Below are 20222 nucleotides of genomic sequence, written 5' to 3' on the forward strand. Positions count from 1 at the left end.
GTCGACCTGATGGCGTCACGGCACAACAACAAGGTCCCGGTTTTCATGGCACGGTCTCACGATCACCGAGCTCTGGCGGCAGACGCCTTAGTTCAGGATTGGTCGCAGTTCCGACTACCTTATGTGTTCCCACCTCTGGCATTGTTGCCCAGAGTGCTCCGCAAAATCAGGTCCGACTGCCGTTGCGCCATTCTCGTCGCTCCAGACTGGCCAAGGAGGTCGTGGTACCCGGATCTGTGGCATCTCACGGTAGGACAACCGTGGGCGCTACCAGGCCGTCCAGACTTGCTGTCTCAAGGGCCGTTTTTCCATCTGAATTCTGCGGCCCTGAACCTGACTGTGGCCATTGAGTCCTGGATCCTAGGGGCCTCAGGTTTATCTCATGAGGTGGTTGCCACCATGAGACAGGCTAGGAAACCATCCTCCGCCAAGATCTACCACAGAACGTGGAAGATATTCTTATCTTGGTGCTCTGCTCAGGGAGTTTCTCCCTGGCCATTTGCATTGCCTATTTTTCTTTCCTTCCTGCAGTCTGGGTTGGAAAAAGGTTTGTCGCTTAGCTCCCTTAAAGGACAAGTCTCTGCGCTATCCGTATTCTTTCAGAAGCGCCTGGCGCGACTTCCTAAGGTACGCACGTTCCTGCAAGGGGTTTGTCATATCGTTCCCCCTTACAAGCGGCCATTGGAACCCTGGGATCTGAACAAGGTTCTAATTGCTCTCCAGAAGCCACCTTTCGAGCCTATGAAGGAGATTTCCTTTTCTCGGCTTTCACAGAAAGTAGCTTTTCTGGTGGCGGTCACGTCTCTTCGGAGAGTGTCAGAGCTGGCGGCGTTATCTTGCAAATCTCCCTTCCTGGTGTTTCACCAAGACAAGGTAGTACTGCGTCCAATTCCAGAGTTTCTTCCCAAGGTGGTATCTTCCTTTCATCTCAATCAGGATATCACTTTACCATCTTTGTGTCCGCATCCAGTTCACCAATTTGAAAAGGGTTTGCATCTGTTGGACCTGGTGAGAGCACTCAGGATCTACATTTCCCGCACGGCGCCTCTGCGCCGTTCGGATGCACTCTTTATCCTGGTCGCTGGTCAGCATAAAGGGTCGCAAGCTTCCAAATCCACCCTTGCGCGGTGGATCAAGGAACCAATTCTTCACGCCTACCGTTCTGCTGGGCTTCCGACTCCTTCTGGACTGAAGGCCCATTCTACCAGAGCCGTGGGTGCGTCCTGGGCATTACGGCATCAGGCTACGGCTCAGCAGGTGTGCCAGGCGGCTACCTGGTCGAGTCTGCACACTTTTACCAAGCATTATCAGGTGCATACCTACGCTTCGGCGGATGCCAGCCTAGGTAGACAAGTCCTGCAGGCGGCGGTGGCCCACCTGTAAGAAAGGGCTGCCTGACAGCCCGATCACGAGGTATTCTTTTACCCGCCCAGGGACTGCTTTTGGACGTCCCAATTGTCTGGGTCTCCCAATTAGGAGCGAAAAAGAAGAAGGGAATTTTGTTTACTTACCGTAAATTCCTTTTCTTCTAGCTCCAATTGGGAGACCCAGCACCCGCCCTGTTTTTTCTTAGGGTATTTGTTTTTCGGGTGCACATGTTGTTCATGTTGATAAGTTACGTTCTCCGATATTGTTTATCGGATTGAATTTGTTTTTGAAACAGTTATTGGCTTTCCTCCTTCTTGCTTTTGCACTAAAACTGAGGGACCCGTGCTCCCACGGGGGGGTGTATAGCCAGAAGGGGAGGGGCCTTACACTTTTAAGTGTAGTACTTTGTGCGGCCTCCGGAGGCAGTAGCTATACACCCAATTGTCTGGGTCTCCCAATTGGAGCTAGAAGAAAAGGAATTTACGGTAAGTAAACAAAATTCCCTTCTTCTTGGTTTTTCCTCCCTTTCTTTCTCCTGTTATAGCTTGAGGATTCTTTGTGGGGTGGTTTGTAGTTCTTTCAGGGGGTTTTTTGCTCTAGGCCTTCTGGATTGATATTGGTGGTCTGCCCTCTTTCTAGATCTTTTTGATGGTGCTTTATGTGTTTAGGGGCCGTCTGTATGATGGGACATAGCCTGTAATTTTCTCCGACTATGTGATAGTGGGGTTACTCTGATCGATTCCTGTGGAGGGGGTGTCTTTTGCCTTAACATCACTGTATGTTAGTGGTGTGTTTTTATCTGAGGGGTGTTGCATTCTGCCTGTGATGAACTTGAAACGTTATGAATGGAGCTTGTTCTCGTTCACTGCTAGTGTTTTTCAGTATTGGAGCGCAAGCGTGAGTAAGGTAATGACGCGAATTTATGATGTTTCCTAGCTTGCGTTCCATTTTCCGGATTTAGCGTCACCGGATGGGCGGCCGACATCATGTGATGATGTGGGCGGCGGATAATGATGACGCGCTACCTTCCGGTTTCGGGTGGTTCCGGTTGTGCGTCATACCATTGAATGGGGTGTACTGCGCATGCGCGCGTGATATAAGATGGCGCGGCCCATGAGGCCGGCAGCGCGGCACATTTCTGAACAGAATACATGTGGAGGACGTGCTTTGGTGAGTGTTCCTGATTTCGGGACCTTTTCCCCTATGATTCTGCAATGAGTGGTGGTTTAATAGTCTTATTTGTTCTAGTGTGCGTTCATAGATGGGCAATTGATGTGGCCTAGCACAAGGACTTATAGAACCTGTTTCTTGGTCCAGCACTGGGGTTCCACTGGGGATGCTTGCCCTTATGACGGTGGTATTACCCTCTGGTTTGGATTATTGACTTCCCTGAGGATTATTAATGAAACGCGTCGGAAGTTATGTGTACATTGATGGAAGTTTTCACCCAAAAATGCATTAACAAATCAAGGAAGCAAGTATACTCGATCTATGACAGTCGAGTTCCAGGTTTGCTGCATTAATATAGCCCGCTACTTCGAGTGAGACCTGTTCCCCTTCTATTTCTGGGTACCCCTATATTAGGTGGTTAGTTCCTAGGATAGTTAAACAAGGGGTTAATTCTTAGGTTTCAATGTCCATGATGCTCATATGGACATATAAATGTGTCATATACATTGGTGTTGATTCTCGAATGGCCTGACATTGGTACTGAGTGTGATGGTGTGCTAGTGCACCTATTTTGATAATACGTGTGGGGCTGTGATCTAACACCATATATGTATTTGTTGTTTTTTGTGTTTAGTATGTCACGTTTTTCAGTGACCCTGTTCACTTTTTAATCAACATATTAAATGTTAAGTCTTATATTAGTGTCTCCTAGGAGATTTATGTGATTTGAGACCTTGCTGGTTTACATTTTGAAATATTAAGGTTGATATTAACTACGTTTCTGCTATTATATAATAATATAAATATCGGGTAACCAAGCAAAGCGCTTCTCTTAGTTACCCGATGTTTACGTTGGTTACGTGTGCAGGCAGCAGGCAGCCCGGCTCCTAGCACCTGCGGATGCTCGTAACCAAGGTAAATATCGGGTATCCAAGCAAGTTACCTGATGTTTACCTTGGTTACGAGCCTCCGCAGCTGTCAGATGCCGGCTCCCAGTCTGTCACATTCAGTTCCACTGACTCCTGATCACATGACTTCAATGCCCGCCCCATAAACTTAAAGTGACAGGATCCTGCAAAATAACACATGCGTTTGCATGCGTTTTTTTGGATCCGCTTTTACAGCAAGAAACGTTCATGACGTTTGTTAAAAAAAAATGTAGTGTGAAAGCAGCCTGACTTGGAAACCTGTACTTTGGTTTTTATGAATTCAGTAATTTTATTTCATTTTTTTTTCTTTCTATAGTTTAAATATGGAAAAATTTCATCAAAACATAATGGCAGTGTAAAGAAAGGTGTTATATTTGCTACATACTCCTCACTGATTGGTGAAAGCCAGTCTGGTGGTAAATACAAAACCCGCTTAAAGCAGCTCCTTCACTGGTGCGGAGAAGATTTTGATGGCGTTGTATCCTTTTAATCACAAACTGTTACTGATGTTCACTTTTTTTCTATAGATTGTTTTAGTGCAGGTTTGAATGTGGTGAGTTTGTTTTCAAAATAAAGGTCTGAACCAATGGATATGACTGATACTTCAGGGTTTAGGTTAAATGCTGATTTACCTGTAATGGCTATACATGCACATCTTAAGGGTGCTTTACACGCTGCGACATCGCTAGCGATCTCGTTAGCGATGTAACACGCCAGATCGCACATACCATTTGCCGAGATCGCACATGTTACTGGTGCTACAAAAATGACCTATGTGCGATCTCGGCATATCTTATCTGCGATCTGGCTTGTCACATCGCTAACTATATCGCTAGCGATGTCGCAGCGTGTAAAGCACCCTTTACATTTCTTTACAAGTTTCCTTAATGACTTAAACTATAGATTGTGTTTGATGAATGTCACAAGGCAAAAAATCTGTGTCCCGTTGGATCCTCAAAACCAACAAAAACTGGTTTAGCAGTGCTAGAGCTTCAGAACAAACTGTCCAAAGCCAGAGTTATATACGCCAGTGCCACAGGTATGTAGATAAGGTTTGGTTTTGTAAAATACCCAAATATTCAGCTTCCTTTACAGATTATAAGGAAATGTTTTATTTCAGGTGCCTCTGAGCCCAGAAATATGGCCTATATGAACCGCTTGGGAATTTGGGGTGAAGGCACTCCCTTCCGAGAATTTAACGATTTCATTCAGGCCGTTGAAAGAAGGTTTGAAATTTGTTTGCGGTCTTCCTTTTTATATAAATATAATATTTTATTATATCTTAATGTTTTTATGATTTCTCTGCAGGGGTGTTGGTGCCATGGAAATTGTGGCCATGGATATGAAATTGAGGGGCATGTATATTGCAAGACAGCTGAGCTTTACTGGTGTTACTTTCAAAATTGAAGAAGTTCCCCTCTCCCAGGATTATGTGAAAATGTACAACAAATCTGTAAAACTGGTAAGAATTGCTTTGTGTTTTTAGCTTGAGGATTGAATCCAATGATTCCATTATAAGTGATATTTTCTAACTAGCCATATAGTCCTATTTTCATGCAAAACTTGTGCTACACAAACTGCATCGTTTAAGTGGGTCTTTATGACTTTAAATACTGATCACCTGTCTTGGAGAGGCCCTAGTCTCTTTTGTTACCTAGATAAACCCATTGTTCATACACATTAAGACTTAAAGGGTTTGTCAACTACTCAGGCAACCCCTTCTCATTCTGATTAATTCTCATTTTTTGTTTGTTTTTTTAAAAAGTACACATCTACTCATCACCGGAGTCTTTACTAGCTCTCCTGTTGCTCACATAACAGTCTGAGACCATGCGAATCCTATAGCCACTAAGCAAACGCTTCACTCTCCATGCTTTGGACAAAATCACTTACCTTCGAAGCAATTAAGCGCCACTGCTCTTTCTCTAGATGTATGTGATACGTCCTATGGCGGGGAGAGTGCAACAGCTGCTGATTGGCCGCAGGCATTGCGTGACACCAGATTTTTTGAACTCTAGGAGATCTAGTAATGACACCGCTACAACTACACCAGTTCCAGAGGGGAGAATGGGTGCATTTGTTTTAAAAGGGGTGCAGACACCATGATTAAGAAGTTGTACAAGTAGTGTGCAACCTCTTTTAATAGGCCAATGGTATTATGCAAAAGTCACGTGTCCTCTTGTGTCATGGGTTGACGATACATGGACTGATTGCAGTCTCCTGACCTCATGCTTATGAAGCTAGTAAATTTAGGTTGGGAGACCTGCAGCCGTTCCATGGTCTTGGAAAACCCATTTTAATGGAACACAATATTTTAGATTTAAAAGCATCTGTCCATAATCCTAGAAGTCAGAAGAGCACATATTTATTTTCGTCATTTGTCTATTAGCAGTTGGTATACAGTATAGCGGTAGTTGGCTATTTTCATGACCAGAACACTCTACTCCCTTCTCAGTGACAGCTGGATTATTTCTGTCTGTATAAACTGCAGCCTGTTAATCGCTGCTGAGAATGGTTGGGTGATATGGTTGGAGCCATGTGAGTTCAGCAGACAGAACAACTATTGGATTATTTTCTCTCCGATGTAGATATTTATTTTTTCATGTTTTCGGCTAATTGGTATATAGACCTGTGTCTATAATGTCTTTTCCAAGCACCCACTGCTTATCTGATGGGACCATTTATGCATTATCTAAACTCCTCTTTTCTTCGGCGCTCCATTGGGAGACCCAGACGATTGGGGTGTATAGTACTGCCTCCGGAGGCCACACAAAGCATTACACTAAAAAGTGTAAGGCCCCTCCCCTTCTGGCTATACACCCCCAGTGGGATCACTGGCTCACCAGTTTTCTGCTTTGTGCGAAGGAGGTCAGACATCCACGCATAGCTCCACTGTTTAGTCAGCAGCAGCTGCTGGCTATGTCGGATGGAAGAAAAGAGGGCCCATACTAGGGCCCCCAGCATGCTCCCTTCTCACCCCACTTTTGTCGGGTGTTTGTTAAGGTTGAGGTACCCATTGCGGGTACGGAGGCTGGAGCCCACATGCTGTTTTCCTTCCCCATCCCCCCTCAGGGCTCTGGGCGAAGTGGGATCTTACAGGTCTCCAGGCACTGAGACCGGGCTCCATCCACAGACCCAGAGAACCTGCTGGATATGGAGCTGAGTATCGTCAGGGACAGGCCCTGCTACATTAAGGTACTCTGTGTCCCCGGGCAAGCGCGCACACACACACCAGCATTGCTGGGAGTGTTAGTGCGCCGGGGGCAACAGCGCGGAGCGCTCGTGCTATTATTCACTACAGCTTTGCTGAGTGACTTTATGTATTGGGAACTGCCGCGCCGGCCGCTGTTGGGTGTTTTTTACATTGTGGAGCGGCTGGGACTTGTGGTGCGCCGGGGACTTCCGCGCTGGCCGTGCACATGGACGGCCGCGCTTATTACTCGAGTCCTCGGCTTTGCGGCCTAGTTTTCGTTTCGTTCCCGCCTCCAGCCCTGCCAGTCAGGGGTGAGGCGGGACGCTGTACAGACAGTCAGCGCCGAGGGCTGGAGTCTGCTTTGCATTCTCCAGCCCCCTTCACTGGACACAGTGGGACGCCAGTTTCCCGCTCTTGTCTGGGGCACGCCCACGGCCCGCCCCTCGTCACACGAGCTGGAGAAGGACGCCGGCAGCCATTCCTGCACGCAGTCCGAGCTGGGGAACGCAGACATGCTCTGGGCAACCACTCACAGGGCTCTGGCGACCACACACCCGCGTTATAGGCGGGCGGTAAGCAGCACCTGAAGTGCTGACCCCACTAAATACCGAAGTGTCCATTTGTATTTTATGCTTGTATGCTATACACTGCACTGTACGGTCGCTATCTTTGGCTATATGCCCTCCTAGATGGCGAGATAACAGCAGCAAAAAAGCAAGGGTGCTAAGGCACAGTTTTTCTAGGCTGCTTGTATTGCATGTGCTGAAGTGTTCATTTGTACTTATGCTTGTATGCTATACATTGCACTGTACGGTCGCTACTCTTGGCTATATTCTCCTAGAGGGCTGGACAACAGCAGCAAAAAAGCATGGGCGCCAAGGCACAGGCTTTATAGGCTGCTTGTATTGCATGTGCTGAAGTGTTCATTTGTACTTATGCTTGTATGCTATACATTGCACTGTACGGTCGCTACTCTTGGCTATATTCTCCTAGATGGCTGGACAACAGCAGCAAGAAAGCAAGGGTGCCAAGGCACAGGCTTTCTATGCTGCTTGTATTGCATGTGCTGAAGTGTTTATGCTTGTATGCTATACATTGCATAGATGGCTAGAATACAGCAGCAAAAAAGCAACACAGGCTTTCTATGCTGCTTTTCCTGCATGTGATACTGTTCCACCGGCAGGTTCCACTGACCCCCATTGTGTGCAATGCTCCCCTGTAGCACTTGGTCAGCCGGGGTCTCTACTAGAGGTGGCCAAAGGAACCACCTGTGAACCCTGTCCAGGGACAGGGACGGAGTTGCAGTTTCGGCTGATAGACTTTGCAGTCCAGACAGGCCATGGGCAATCTTGATTAATGCTCCCTGGCCACCCTCATTTGGAACATAATCAGTGCTCCGGGGGGGTCCCAGGCATTCCAGGGTGACCCAGACAGCCTAAACTAGCTCGCTGGGTGCGGCACTCGGCTTCATCACTGGTCAAGGTCCCAGCGGGAGGACTCTCTGTATGATGAGGCAGACGTAGCTGATCAGGGCTTTGGTCCTGACACCGATCTCAATCCGGATACACCGGATGGTGACGCCATAGTGAATGATCTTATAGCGTCCATCAATGGAATGTTGGATATTGCTCCCTCAGCTCCCCCAGTGGAGGAGTCAGCTTTACAGCAGGAGAAATCCCTTTTTCAGTATCTCATGCGTATATTGAGTACTTTTCTGGCCACGCTGACTTCAGAGAAGCAGTTCAGAAACACCACGCTTACCAGATAAGCGTTTTCTCCAAACGTATTAAGGATACACGTTATCCCTTCCCCCTGACGTGGTAAAGCGCTGGACCCAGGGTCCAAAGGTGGATCCCCCAATCTCCAGGCTTGCGGCTAGATCCATAGTTGCAGTGGAGATGGGACTTCACTTAAAGATGCCATTGACAGACAGATGGACCTCTGGTTGAAATCTGTCTGTGAAGCTATCGGCGTGTCGGTTGCTCCGGCATTCGCAGCCGTATGGGCACTCTAAGCTATTTCAGCTGGTCTTGCGCAGCTGGTCTTGAGCACATGTACATCTGTGCCGCATGTGGTGTCCTTAACCTCGCAATGTCTGCATTGCGACTTACCCTAGTAATGCTGTCCTGGGGGGACAGTCGAGGTTTCGGTCCTTCCCAGGCTCGGGCAGGTCCCAATTGTCCTCGTCCAAAAGGGCTCAAAAGGCTCAGAGGGGCTCAAATTCCGGCCGGGCTCAATCACGCCCAAGGAAGGCTGCAGGAGGAACCGCTACCAAGGCGGTCTCCTCATGACTTCAGCTCTCTCTCTCCGCATCCGCGGTTGGTGGCAGACTCTCCCGCTTGGCGACATTTAGCTGCCGCAGGTCACAGACCGGTGGGTGAGAGACATTGTGTCTCACGTGTACAGGATAGAGCTCTGTTCTCGTCCTCCGGCTCGATTCTTCAGAACTCCCCCCCCCCCCCCCCCCCCCCCCCCCACCGAGCCGATGCTCTTCTGCAGGCAGAAGGAGTGGTAATCCCTGTTCCTCTTCAGGAACAAGACACGGTTTTTTCCTCCAATCTGATTGGGGTGCCAAAAAAGGGTGGCTCTTTCCGTTCCCTTCTGGACCTAACACTGCTCACCAAGCACGTGAAGGCCAGGCGGTTCCGGATGTAACCCTCCGCTCCGTCATTGCCTCAATGTCTCAAGGAGATTTCCTTGCATCAATAGACATCAAAGATGCTTATCTCCACGTGCCAATTGCTACAGAGCATCAACGTTTTCTACGTTTCGTGATAGGAGACGACCATCTCCAGTTCGTAGCTCTGCCATTTGGTCTGGCGACAGCCCCACGGGTTTTCACCAAGGTCATGGCGGCAGTGGTAGCAGTCTTGCATTCTCAGGGACATTCGGTTATCCCTTACTTAGACGATCTACTTGTCAAAGCACCCTCTCAAGAGGCATGCTAACACAGCCTGAATGTTGCGCTGGAGACTCTCCAGACTTTCGGGTGGATCATCAACTTTTCAAAGTCAAACCTGGCACCGACTCAATCACTAACGTATCTTGGCATGGAGTTTCATACTCTCTCAGCGATAGTGAAGCTTCCGCTGGACAAGCAGTGGTCACTACAGACAGGGGTGCAGTCTCTCCTTCAGGGTCAGTCGCACCCCTTAAGGCGCCTCATGCACTTCCTAGGGAAGATGGTGGCAGCAATGGAGGCAGTCCCGTTCGCGCAGTTTCATCTGCGCCCACTTCAATGGGACATTCTCCGCCAATGGGACGGGAAGACAACTTCCCTAGACAGGAAAGTCTCCCTTTCTCAGACGGCCAAGGACTCGCTGCAATGGTGGCTTCTTCCCACCTCATTATCACAGGGAAGATCATTCCTGCCCCCATCCTGGGCAGTGGTCACGACAGACGCGAGTCTGTCAGGGTGGGGAGCAGTTTTTCTCCACCACAGGGCTCAAGGGACGTGGACTCAGCAGGAGTCCACCCTTCAGATCAATGTTCTGGAAATCAGGGCAAGATATACTGCCCTATTAGCCTTCCAGCAGTGGCTGGAAGGAAAGCAGATCCGAATTCAGTCGGACAACTCCACAGCGGTGGCATACATCAACCACCAAGGAGGGACACGCAGTCGGCAAGCCTTCCAGGAAGTCAGGCGGATTCTGATGTGGGTGGAGGAAAGAGCATCCACCATATCAGCAGTTCACATCCCGGGCGTAGAAAACTGGGAAGCAGACTTCCTCAGTCGCCAGGGCATGGACGCAGGGGAATGGTCCCTTCACCCGGACGTGTTTCAGGAAATCTGCCGCCGCTGGGGGGTGCCGGACGTCGACCTAATGGCGTCTCGGCACAACAACAAGGTCCCGACCTTCATAGCGCGGTCTCGCGATCAAAGAGCTCTGGCGGCAGACGCCTTAGTGCAAGATTGGTCGCAGTTCCGGCTCCCTTATGTGTTTCCACCTCTGGCACTCTTGCCCAGTGTGTTACGCAAGATCAGATCCGATTGCGGCCGCGTCATACTCGTCGCCCCAGACTGGCCGAGGAGGTCGTGGTACCCGGATCTGTGGCATCTCACGGTCGGCCAACCGTGGGCACTACCAGACCGTCCAGACTTACTGTCCCAAGGGCCGTTTTTCCATCGGAATTCTGCGGCCCTGAACCTGACTGTGTGGCCATTGAGTCCTGGATCCTAGCGTCTTCAGGATTACCCCAAGGGGTCGTGGCCACCATGAGACAGGCTAGGAAGTCCACTTCTGCTAAGATTTACCACAGAACGTGGAAGATTTTCTTATCCTGGTGCTCTGCACAAGGAGTATCCCCCTGGCCATTCGCGTTACCTGTCTTTCTTTCCTTCCTGCAATCTGGGTTGGAAAAGGGCTTGTCGCTCGGCTCCCTTAAAGGGCAAGTCTCGGCACTATCCGTGTTTTTTCAGAAGCGTCTAGCACGACTTTCTCAGGTGCGCACGTTCCTGCAGGGGGTTTGTCATATCGTACCTCCGTACAGGCGGCCGTTAGATCCGTGGGATCTAAACAAGGTCCTTGTTGCTCTCCAGAAGCCGCCCTTCGAGCCTCTGAGGGATGTGTCACTTTCTCGACTCTCACAGAAAGTGGCCTTTCTGGTAGCGGTCACGTCTCTTCGGAGAGTGTCTGAACTAGCAGCGCTGTCATCCAAAGCTCCTTTCCTGGTGTTCCACCAGGACAAGGTAGTGCTGCGCCCCATTCAGGAGTTTCTCCCTAAGGTGGTATCCTCTTTTCATCTTAATCAGGATATCTCCTTGCCTTCCTTTTATCCGCATGCAGTTCATCGGTATGAAAAGGATTTACATTTGTTGGATCTGGTGAGAGCACTCAGAATCTACATTTCCCGCACGGCGCCCCTGCGCCGCTCGGATGCACTCTTTGTCCTTGTCGCTGGTAAGCGCAAAGGGTCGCAGGCTTCCAAAGCCACCCTGGCTCGATGGATCAAAGAACCAATTCTTGAAGCCTACCGTTCTGCGGGGCTTCCGGTTCCATCAGGGCTGAAGGCCCATTCTACCAGAGCCGTGGGTGCGTCCTGGGCATTACGACACCAGGCTACGGCTCAACAGGTGTGCCAGGCAGCTACCTGGTCGAGTCTGCACACTTTCACCAAACATTATCAGGTGCATACCTATGCTTCGGCGGACGCCAGCCTAGGTAGAAGAGTCCTGCAGGCGGCAGTTGCCTCCCCTTAGGGGAGGGCTGTCTTTGCAGCCCTAACATGAGGTATTTCTTTACCCACCCAGGGACAGCTTTTGGACGTCCCAATCGTCTGGGTCTCCCAATGGAGCGCCGAAGAAGAAGGGAATTTTGTTACTTACCGTAAATTCCTTTTCTTCTAGCTCCTATTGGGAGACCCAGCACCCGCCCTGTTGTCCTTCGGGATTTTTGGTTGTTTTTCGGGTACACATGTTGTTCATGTTGAATGGTTTTCAGTTCTCCGATGTTACTTCGGAGTGAATTTGTTTTAAACCAGTTATTGGCTTTCCTCCTTCTTGCTTTTGCACTAAAACTGGTGAGCCAGTGATCCCACTGGGGGTGTATAGCCAGAAGGGGAGGGGCCTTACACTTTTTAGTGTAATGCTTTGTGTGGCCTCCGGAGGCAGTACTATACACCCCAATCATCTGGGTCTCCCAATAGGAGCTAGAAGAAAAGGAATTTACGGTAAGTAACAAAATTCCCTTCTTCTCTGACTCCTCATTGGGGGACACAGGACCATAGACCATGGGTGTTATGCTGCTATCCATAGGAGGACACTAAGTAGATGCAAAAAGCATTAGCTCCTCTGCAGTATACACCCCTGGCCGGGCCAGGCAACCTCAGTTTTAGCTTAGTGTCTGTAGGAGGCACATCCTTTTAAAGGTTTTATTTTTTGAGGGCGACTGTTTCCCTTAGGGACTGATCTTCCAATACCACCAACGGGCGGGAACGCGGAGTGTTGCCTCCACGTACCCCCTCCTGCGACGCTGGATCCTGGGCTGCCTTTTACTGGACAACGGGTCCCATTGACACCGATTTTCCAAGGCAGAGGCACAATTCCTCAGCCCCTCTTTGCAGGCTCTGAGTTGATACATTGCACCTGTGTGGCCGGACACAGCAGGCTGACTCTGCTATTCCTCTCCTTGGACTGAGGCAGTGTTAAGGTGAGATCCCCCCTGACTGGTTTCCCAGACAAAGGGAGAAAGACTGTGCAGGGAAGGCTCCCAGGACTGCTGAATTTAGTCTTTATTCCCACCATAGCTGCGTGCTGGCTGGAGGAGAGGAAAGTCCTTTGCTGATTGCAGGGAATCCTGCAGAGATAATAATATAACGGTGGCGGGGGGAAGGCTCCCAGGGCTCATAAACTCAGTGTGTATTCCCTCTAGCTGCGTGCTGGCTGGAGGAGGGGGAGCCCCTTGCTGATTGCAGGGACTCCTGTAGAGATAATCTACTGGTAACGGTGTTCTGACTGGAGGGAGGGGGAGAAACTGTCACAGAGGCTCCCTTCCCACCGTTTTTTTACTGCCGACAGCAGGGAGGCACACTGACTTCTTCTTGGCACTCTTTTAGCACTAAGCCCGCCCCCCAGGAAAACGCGCAAAGATCTCCACAGAGACTCCTTCCTGAGGACGCAGGGCCATCGGCTGATTCTGGTGAGGTACACCGAAGCAAATACAATCCTTGCTTCCCACTGCTTCACTTGTAGCTCTGCATATCATTGCTCCCCCTCCTGGCATACTCCTATTAGGAACATGCAGAATTCTAAGGGTACTAAGAGTACTAAGGCTCACATAGTCTATTATTCAGCCTGCACTGCACTGCACTGCCACGCTGAGCTACAACGTAAACACACCTCTTCTCTCTGCGAGTCCTGTGCCCCTATAGCCCCCCAAGACCCTACCACCGCCGCAACCGTCAGCCCAGAGCGTAGGGCTCCCAGCCCACCGGAATGGGCAGTTTCTGTCCCAATCCATGGAAAAACTGTCACAGAACCTGGTGCTGGCTATACAATGTCGTCCTCCACACCCTTCTGTGCCCCTAGACGGAACGCAGCCTGATGATACCCCTATGGAGAATTCTTCTGAGGTAATCCGGGCCCATGCTTCACCGGTTGCAGGGATCAGGAAAAGAGCACACGGCCGGGTGTCTCCAGCACGCACTCATGACCCCCATGGCTCTCCCTCGGGAGCACACAGGGCAGGCTCTCCCACACGCTACACGGCGTCTGAAGAGCTGGAGGAGGGAGAATGCTGTTTGTACCAGGATGATTCCTTGGTTTCACCCTCCCCAGATGATCAAACTGCAATAGACTCCCTTATAGCAGCAATCAACCAAACTCTGCATGTGGAAGATCCCCCATCCACTACCACTGACCAGGTTGTCTCCTTTTAAGAGAGCAAGGAAACCCCAAAAGGTTTTCACTGATCACCCAGAGTTTCAGGATATCCTCGCAAAGCGAAGGGAGAAGCCTGACAGGCGCTTCGATAACCGTAAACTCATGGAGTCCCGGTACCCTTTTGCCTCACCTGCCCCTAAGGGCTGGGCCGATCCGCCCTCGGTCCCCCCCCCCCCCGCCCCGGTCTCTCGCCTTGCCACAAAAATGCTCCTGCCTTTACCCGATGGCTCCTGCATCAAGGACCTGACAGACAGACAGACAGGTGGAGCACCTCGCCCGCTCTGCCTGTGAGGCTGCGGGTTCCTCCCTTTCGCCCTCCTTTGCCTTTGTGTGGGTCGCAAAGGCAATCTCGGTCTGGGCAGAATCCCTTAACACTTTGCTTGAGGAATCCCAGTTCCCTCATACCGTCACAGACGTAAGCTCAAATTGCCGCTGCGGCGGACTACCTCATGCAGGCCTCCATTGATGCTGCTACCTGCGCAGCTTTTGCCTCCTCAAATACCATAGCCATCCGTAGAGCTCTCTGGCTCCGACAATGGCGAGCGGACTCTGCTTCCAAGAAGTCTCTCACGGGCCTTCCCTTTTTTCCAGACCGATTTTGTTTGGCGAACGTCTGGACAAGATCATTTCTGATGCCACTGGAGGAAAAAGTACCTCCCTTCCCCAGCTGAAGCCCAGGACGACCTTCACCAGACGTCCACAGTCCTCGTTCCGCTCCTTTCGGAACTCATTTGGTTGGTCGACATCCCGTTCTGCCCCTGCCACTAGCCGCGGACTACGCAGGGAAAGACCACCTCTGCTCTCCCCGAAACCCACTTCGTCATGGCAGCCTAGACCGAAACAGTCCAGGACTAGGGAGACTCGTGCACGATGTTTTCCCCCCTCATGACTCCTTCGGCGCCCCGGAAGTCACACTCATTGTAGGAGGTCGACTATGGCTCTTTCAACACATCTGGGCTGCCGCCTCAGACAAATGGGTGCAAGACCTTGTATCTTCCGGTTACCACATAGAATTTCGGACCAGACCCCCGAGTCGGTTCCTTCTCTTTCGTCCATCTTGTCCTCTTTCTGAAGCCTGTGTGCATGACGCGTCTACGTCATACACACTCGCCAGTCCTGTGCAGGCGCACTACAATACTTTGATCTGCCCTGCTCAGGACCTAAATGCCGGCGAGTGTGTATGACACTGTATATATGAGCCTGGTAGTGGTGGCTGCAGCTTATAGACCAAAAAAAGTGGTGACAGGTTCCCTTTAACTGTCTGAGTGGTTGTAGCCATGGATTCCTAAACTACTGTGATTCTCTGCACATGAGGTAAGTGACATAGCTAATCAGGAGAACTACAGTATACTATATTTCAAATTGTTAGTATTTTGCTAATGTTATGATTACACCTACTACATATTGAGACAAGATCTTGGAGATGGGAATAACCCTTTTAATGTAAAGATTACACACTTATGTTTTATCATCTATTACCTCTAGTGGGTGTTGGCCAGAGAGCGTTTTCAACAAGCCGCGGACCTTATTGATGCCGAACAGCGGATGAAAAAGTCCATGTGGGGTCAGTTCTGGTCTGCACACCAGAGGTTTTTCAAATACCTCTGCATAGCATCCAAAGTCAGAAGAGTAGTACAGCTTGCCAGAGAAGAAATAAAAAATGGAAAGGTAAGCTGAGTTTTGTGTATCGTATAAAATGTCAGAAGGATTGCAATGCATTAACTTGCTGCTTTCTGTGTTCCAGTGTGTAGTTATTGGTCTCCAGTCCACTGGAGAAGCAAGAACTCTGGAAGCTTTAGAGGAAGGAGGTGGTGAACTGAATGATTTTGTATCTACTGCAAAGTAAGATTTTTCTCACATTGAATTGATCAACCCCTTTAACCCCTTCAGCACTTTCCGTTTTTGCGTTTTTGTTTTTTGCTCCCCTTCTTCCGAGAGGCGTAACTTTTTTTATTTTTCCATCAATCTTGCAATATGAGGGCTTGTTTTTTGCGGGACGAGTTGTACTTTTAAATGAAACCATAAGTTTTACCATATAGTGTACTGGAAAACTGCAAAAAAATTGCAAGTGCGGAAAAATTGCAAAAAAAGTGTGATCGTACAATAGTTTTTGGGATATTTTATTCACTGTGTTCACTATATGGTAAAACTGAGGTATCTATGTGATGCCTCAGATCAGTGCGAGTTTGTAGATACCAAACATGTATAGGTTTCCTTGTATCTAAGGGGTTAAAAAAAAATTTTTTGACGCTACGCCGTTTACTGATCAGATTCATTGGTTTTATATTTTGATAGATCGGGCATTTCTGAACGTGGCGATACCAAATGTGTGTATTTCTTAATCGTTCCTATGGGAGACCCAGACCATGGGTGTATAGCTTCTGCCTCCGGAGGACACACAAAGTACTACACTAAAAAGTGTAGCTCCTCCATCTCAGCATATACACCCCCCGGATAACCAATTATAGCCAGTTCAATGCTTTGTGTTCAGGAGGCACACATCCACACATGCATTCTCATCTGATTTTTGATTTTTGAAAAGAGTTTGAAGAAAAGCGGGTCCAAGCCTGGACCCCCGGCATGTCCCTTCTCACCCCACTGTGTCGGCGGTGTTGTTAAGGTTGATTTCAGGGCTGGAGCCTTACATGCCGTGCTCCTTCACCATCCCTCGGGCTCTGGCTTGAAGTGGGAGCCAGCACGGTTCTCACTGCCTTGCAGGAGACCGGTCTCCATCCGCAGCCCTTTCAGGACCCTGCCGGACGGAGCACTCATCCCTCAGGGACCTGGCCCTGCGTCTCACAAGCTAAGTATCTGAGACGTTATTGTCGGGGGGTCCCTTGTACTTTATGGTTGGGGAGAGTGTGCTGTTTAACTTTTGTGACATTTCCGGCCGGTTCTCTAGTTTTCACCTGAGAATCGCGCCGAGGGTGCCTGCGCGCCGGCCGCATTGTTAAATTTAGGCCCCGGCTTCGCCTGAGGCCTAGTTTCGATTTCACTGCCCCTGCATGTCAGTCATGCAGAGGGACAGTGCGGCTCCGCCCACCGGCCGTTCGGCAGAGGGGAGGGACACTCCCCTCTGAGGAAATGTTTCCCTCCCCTGTATATCTCCTTGGCCCTCCAGATCCCGCTCTTGGAGTAGGCCCCGCCCCCTCTCCTCGCTCCGGCGCCATTTTATCAGCATTCTCACACCGATCGGCGCTGGCTGCAGCATCTCCCTGGGGGTCCGGGCTGTGGGATCTGGAGGGCACACAAACGGTCTGGTAAGCCACAACCTCCGGTTGTGGACCTGCTTATACACTCTCTGGGGGTCATTCTGGTTCAGAGCCCCCACTTCAGCAGCATGTCTCACACTAGGAGCAAGGCTGCAAGGCTGTACTCAATATGCACTGCATGTAAGCTCGTACTGCATGAACCGAGCACATATCCACATTGTGATGCCTGCTCTAACATGGTGGTGCCTCAGCCTGGAGTCTCCCCAGTGGTTCCTCCGGTTGCTCCGACCCCGGTGGCTGAACCCCCGGCTTGGGTAGAATCCTTCTCTAAGTCTATCTCCCAGTCTTTTGCCGACTCCATGGGAGAGTTGTCCCGGACTCTGCTGAGCATGCATCAGCCCCCTTCTCAGGGTGCCTCTGCTGCTACGGCTCGCTCTGCAGAGCTCACAGAGGATTCTTCATCTGGTCCCAGACCCCGTCCTCCTAAAAGACGCAGGGCCCCCTCTCCTTCCTCGTCCCGCGGCTCTGATTCACGAGCTGACTCGCAGGACGAGGAGGATGCTTTTACTGGGGGCTCGGACGCTACCTCCATGTGCCCCATTGATCTGTCCGAGGGTGACGCAGATGTTAGTGATTTGATTGCGTCCATTAATTCTGTACTGGACCTCAATTCGCCAGTATCAGAGGAGCAACCCTCTCTGGCAGAAAAGCACCAGTTTACCTCACCTAAGAGAACAAGGAGTGTGTTCTTTAACCACTCCAGTTTTCAGGCCACTGTGACCAAGCCCAGGGCCTGTCCTGACAAACGCTTCCCAAAGCGTGGTTCTGATGACAGTTTTCCCTTTCCACCAGAGGTGGTCAAGGAGTGGGCTCATTCACCAAAGGTAGACCCTCCGGTGTCTAGACTCTCAGCCCGGACCGTTGTATCAGTGGCTGATGGCACCTCACTTAAGGATTCCACTGACCGCCAGGTTGACCTTCTGGCCAAATCTGTATATGAGGCGGCAGGGGCCTCGTTCTCCCCATCTTTTCCTTTCGTCACGACAGCACCCACGAGAGAGGGATCCGCCCCCTTCAGGACAGGAAACCTACAGATAAAAAGGGGCGGTCCCCCTCCCTCATCAGTTGGTTTTCTGTCCTGCAGGGATCGGAACCTACAGTACCTGGGTCCAGTTGAGTCCGTGCGGTCTCCAAGGGAACGGCGGAGCTCAGGATCCGGAAGCACGGTTGGTGGAGCTCCCCTCGTGGACTCCGTCCTCCGGTGCACCTCGTCCTCTTTCTCCTGGTCCGGCTTTGCCTCCAGGGATATGACGCCTGCAGCAGAGCGTGCTCGCGGCGGGGGGGGGGCCCTGCCGCGTCAGCGCACGCTCCCTGCTGTAGTGACCCGGAAGTATGCAGGAGCGCTTCCGGGGGAGCGGCCGGGAAGGTTCCTAGTGAAGCCCGTGGTCCCCTCCATCCTGGCCGGACGCTGCGGTGCTGGTGAGTTGCTATGGCGGTCGGGCCGGAGCCTCTCCCTGACGCGTGCCTGTGTCTTCACCGCTGCACGGCGTGTGCACGCGGGAAGGGGTATCCTGGGCCTGCCGCGTCCGCGTTCTGTCTCCACGACGGTGGCCCGGCTGTGTTCCTGCTTCTGCGGATCGGGGGGGTGCTCGGCTGTGGATCTCTGCCAGCCCTTCCCCCTGTCCTTCTGTCCGGGGTTAGTCCCCTTCTGGGACGGTCCTTCTGCCATCAGCGTCCCTCATGCTGTGCTGTGGCAGGCGTCCTGGTGGTGTCTGCACTGGGGTGTGCGCTGGGGTGCCCTCTTGGTCTGTGCTCGGTGGCCTCTGTGGCCTCCTGGCCTCTGTGGCCTCCTGGCCTCTGTGGCCTCCTGGCCTCTGTGGCTTCCTGTGACCTCTGGGCCTCTGTGGACTCCTGGCCTCTGTGGCTTCCTGTGACCTCTGGGCCTCTGTGGACTCCTGGCCTCTGTGGACTCCTGGCCTCTGTGGACTCCTGGCCTCTGTGGACTCCTGGCCTCTGTGGACTCCTGGCCTCTGTGGACTCCTGGCCTCTGTGGACTCCTGGCCTCTGTGGACTCCTGGCCTCTGTGGACTCCTGGCCTCTGTGGACTCCTGGCCTCTGTGGACTCCTGGCCTCTGTGGACTCCTGGCCTCTGTGGACTCCTGGCCTCTGTGGACTCCTGGCCTCTGTGGACTCCTGGCCTCTGTGGACTCCTGGCCTCTGTGGACTCCTGGCCTCTGTGGACTCCTGGCCTCTGTGGACTCCTGGCCTCTGTGGACTCCTGGCCTCTGTGGACTCCTGGCCTCTGTGGACTCCTGGCCTCTGTGGACTCCTGGCCTCTGTGGACTCCTGGCCTCTGTGGACTCCTGGCCTCTGTGGACTCCTGGCCTCTGTGGACTCCTGGCCTCTGTGGACTCCTGGCCTCTGTGGACTCCTGGCCTCTGTGGACTCCTGGCCTCTGTGGACTCCTGGCCTCTGTGGACTCCTGGCCTCTGTGGACTCCTGGCCTCTGTGGACTCCTGGCCTCTGTGGACTCCTGGCCTCTGTGGACTCCTGGCCTCTGTGGACTCCTGGCCTCTGTGGACTCCTGGCCTCTGTGGACTCCTGGCCTCTGTGGACTCCTGGCCTCTGTGGACTCCTGGCCTCTTGCCCTCTGTGGACTCCTGGCCTCGGGCCTCGGTGCCTCCTGGCCTCGGGCCTCGGTGCCTCCTGGCCTCGGGCCTCTGTGCCTTGTGCTTCCTGGCCGCGTGCCTCTGTTGCCTCCTGGCCTCTGTGCTTCCTTGCCTCCTGGCCTCTGTGCTTCCTTGCCTCCTGGCCTCTGTGCTTCCTTGCCTCCTGGCCTCTGTGCTTCCTTGCCTCCTGGCCTCTGTGCTTCCTTGCCTCCTGGCCTCTGTGCTTCCTTGCCTCCTGGCCTCTGTGCTTCCTTGCCTCCTGGCCTCTGTGCTTCCTTGCCTCCTGGCCTCTGTGCTTCC

General features: G+C 51.6%; 1 protein-coding gene across 1 annotated transcript in view; it reads left to right on the plus strand.

Moving 5' to 3' along the window:
* The window catches only part of SBNO1 (strawberry notch homolog 1), a 196503-nt gene that overhangs the window by 90141 nt on the left and 86140 nt on the right, over window positions 1-20222 (plus strand). Inside the window, exons 9-14 of the mRNA XM_075322794.1 lie at window positions 3784-3945; window positions 4371-4506; window positions 4588-4693; window positions 4776-4929; window positions 15527-15709; window positions 15786-15883. Coding sequence (XP_075178909.1) covers window positions 3784-3945; window positions 4371-4506; window positions 4588-4693; window positions 4776-4929; window positions 15527-15709; window positions 15786-15883 — 839 coding nt within the window. The remainder of the gene's footprint in view (window positions 1-3783; window positions 3946-4370; window positions 4507-4587; window positions 4694-4775; window positions 4930-15526; window positions 15710-15785; window positions 15884-20222) is intronic.

Source organism: Anomaloglossus baeobatrachus, chromosome 1, assembly GCF_048569485.1.
Source record: "Anomaloglossus baeobatrachus isolate aAnoBae1 chromosome 1, aAnoBae1.hap1, whole genome shotgun sequence".
In the NCBI taxonomy this organism is placed as follows: domain Eukaryota; kingdom Metazoa; phylum Chordata; class Amphibia; order Anura; family Aromobatidae; genus Anomaloglossus; species Anomaloglossus baeobatrachus.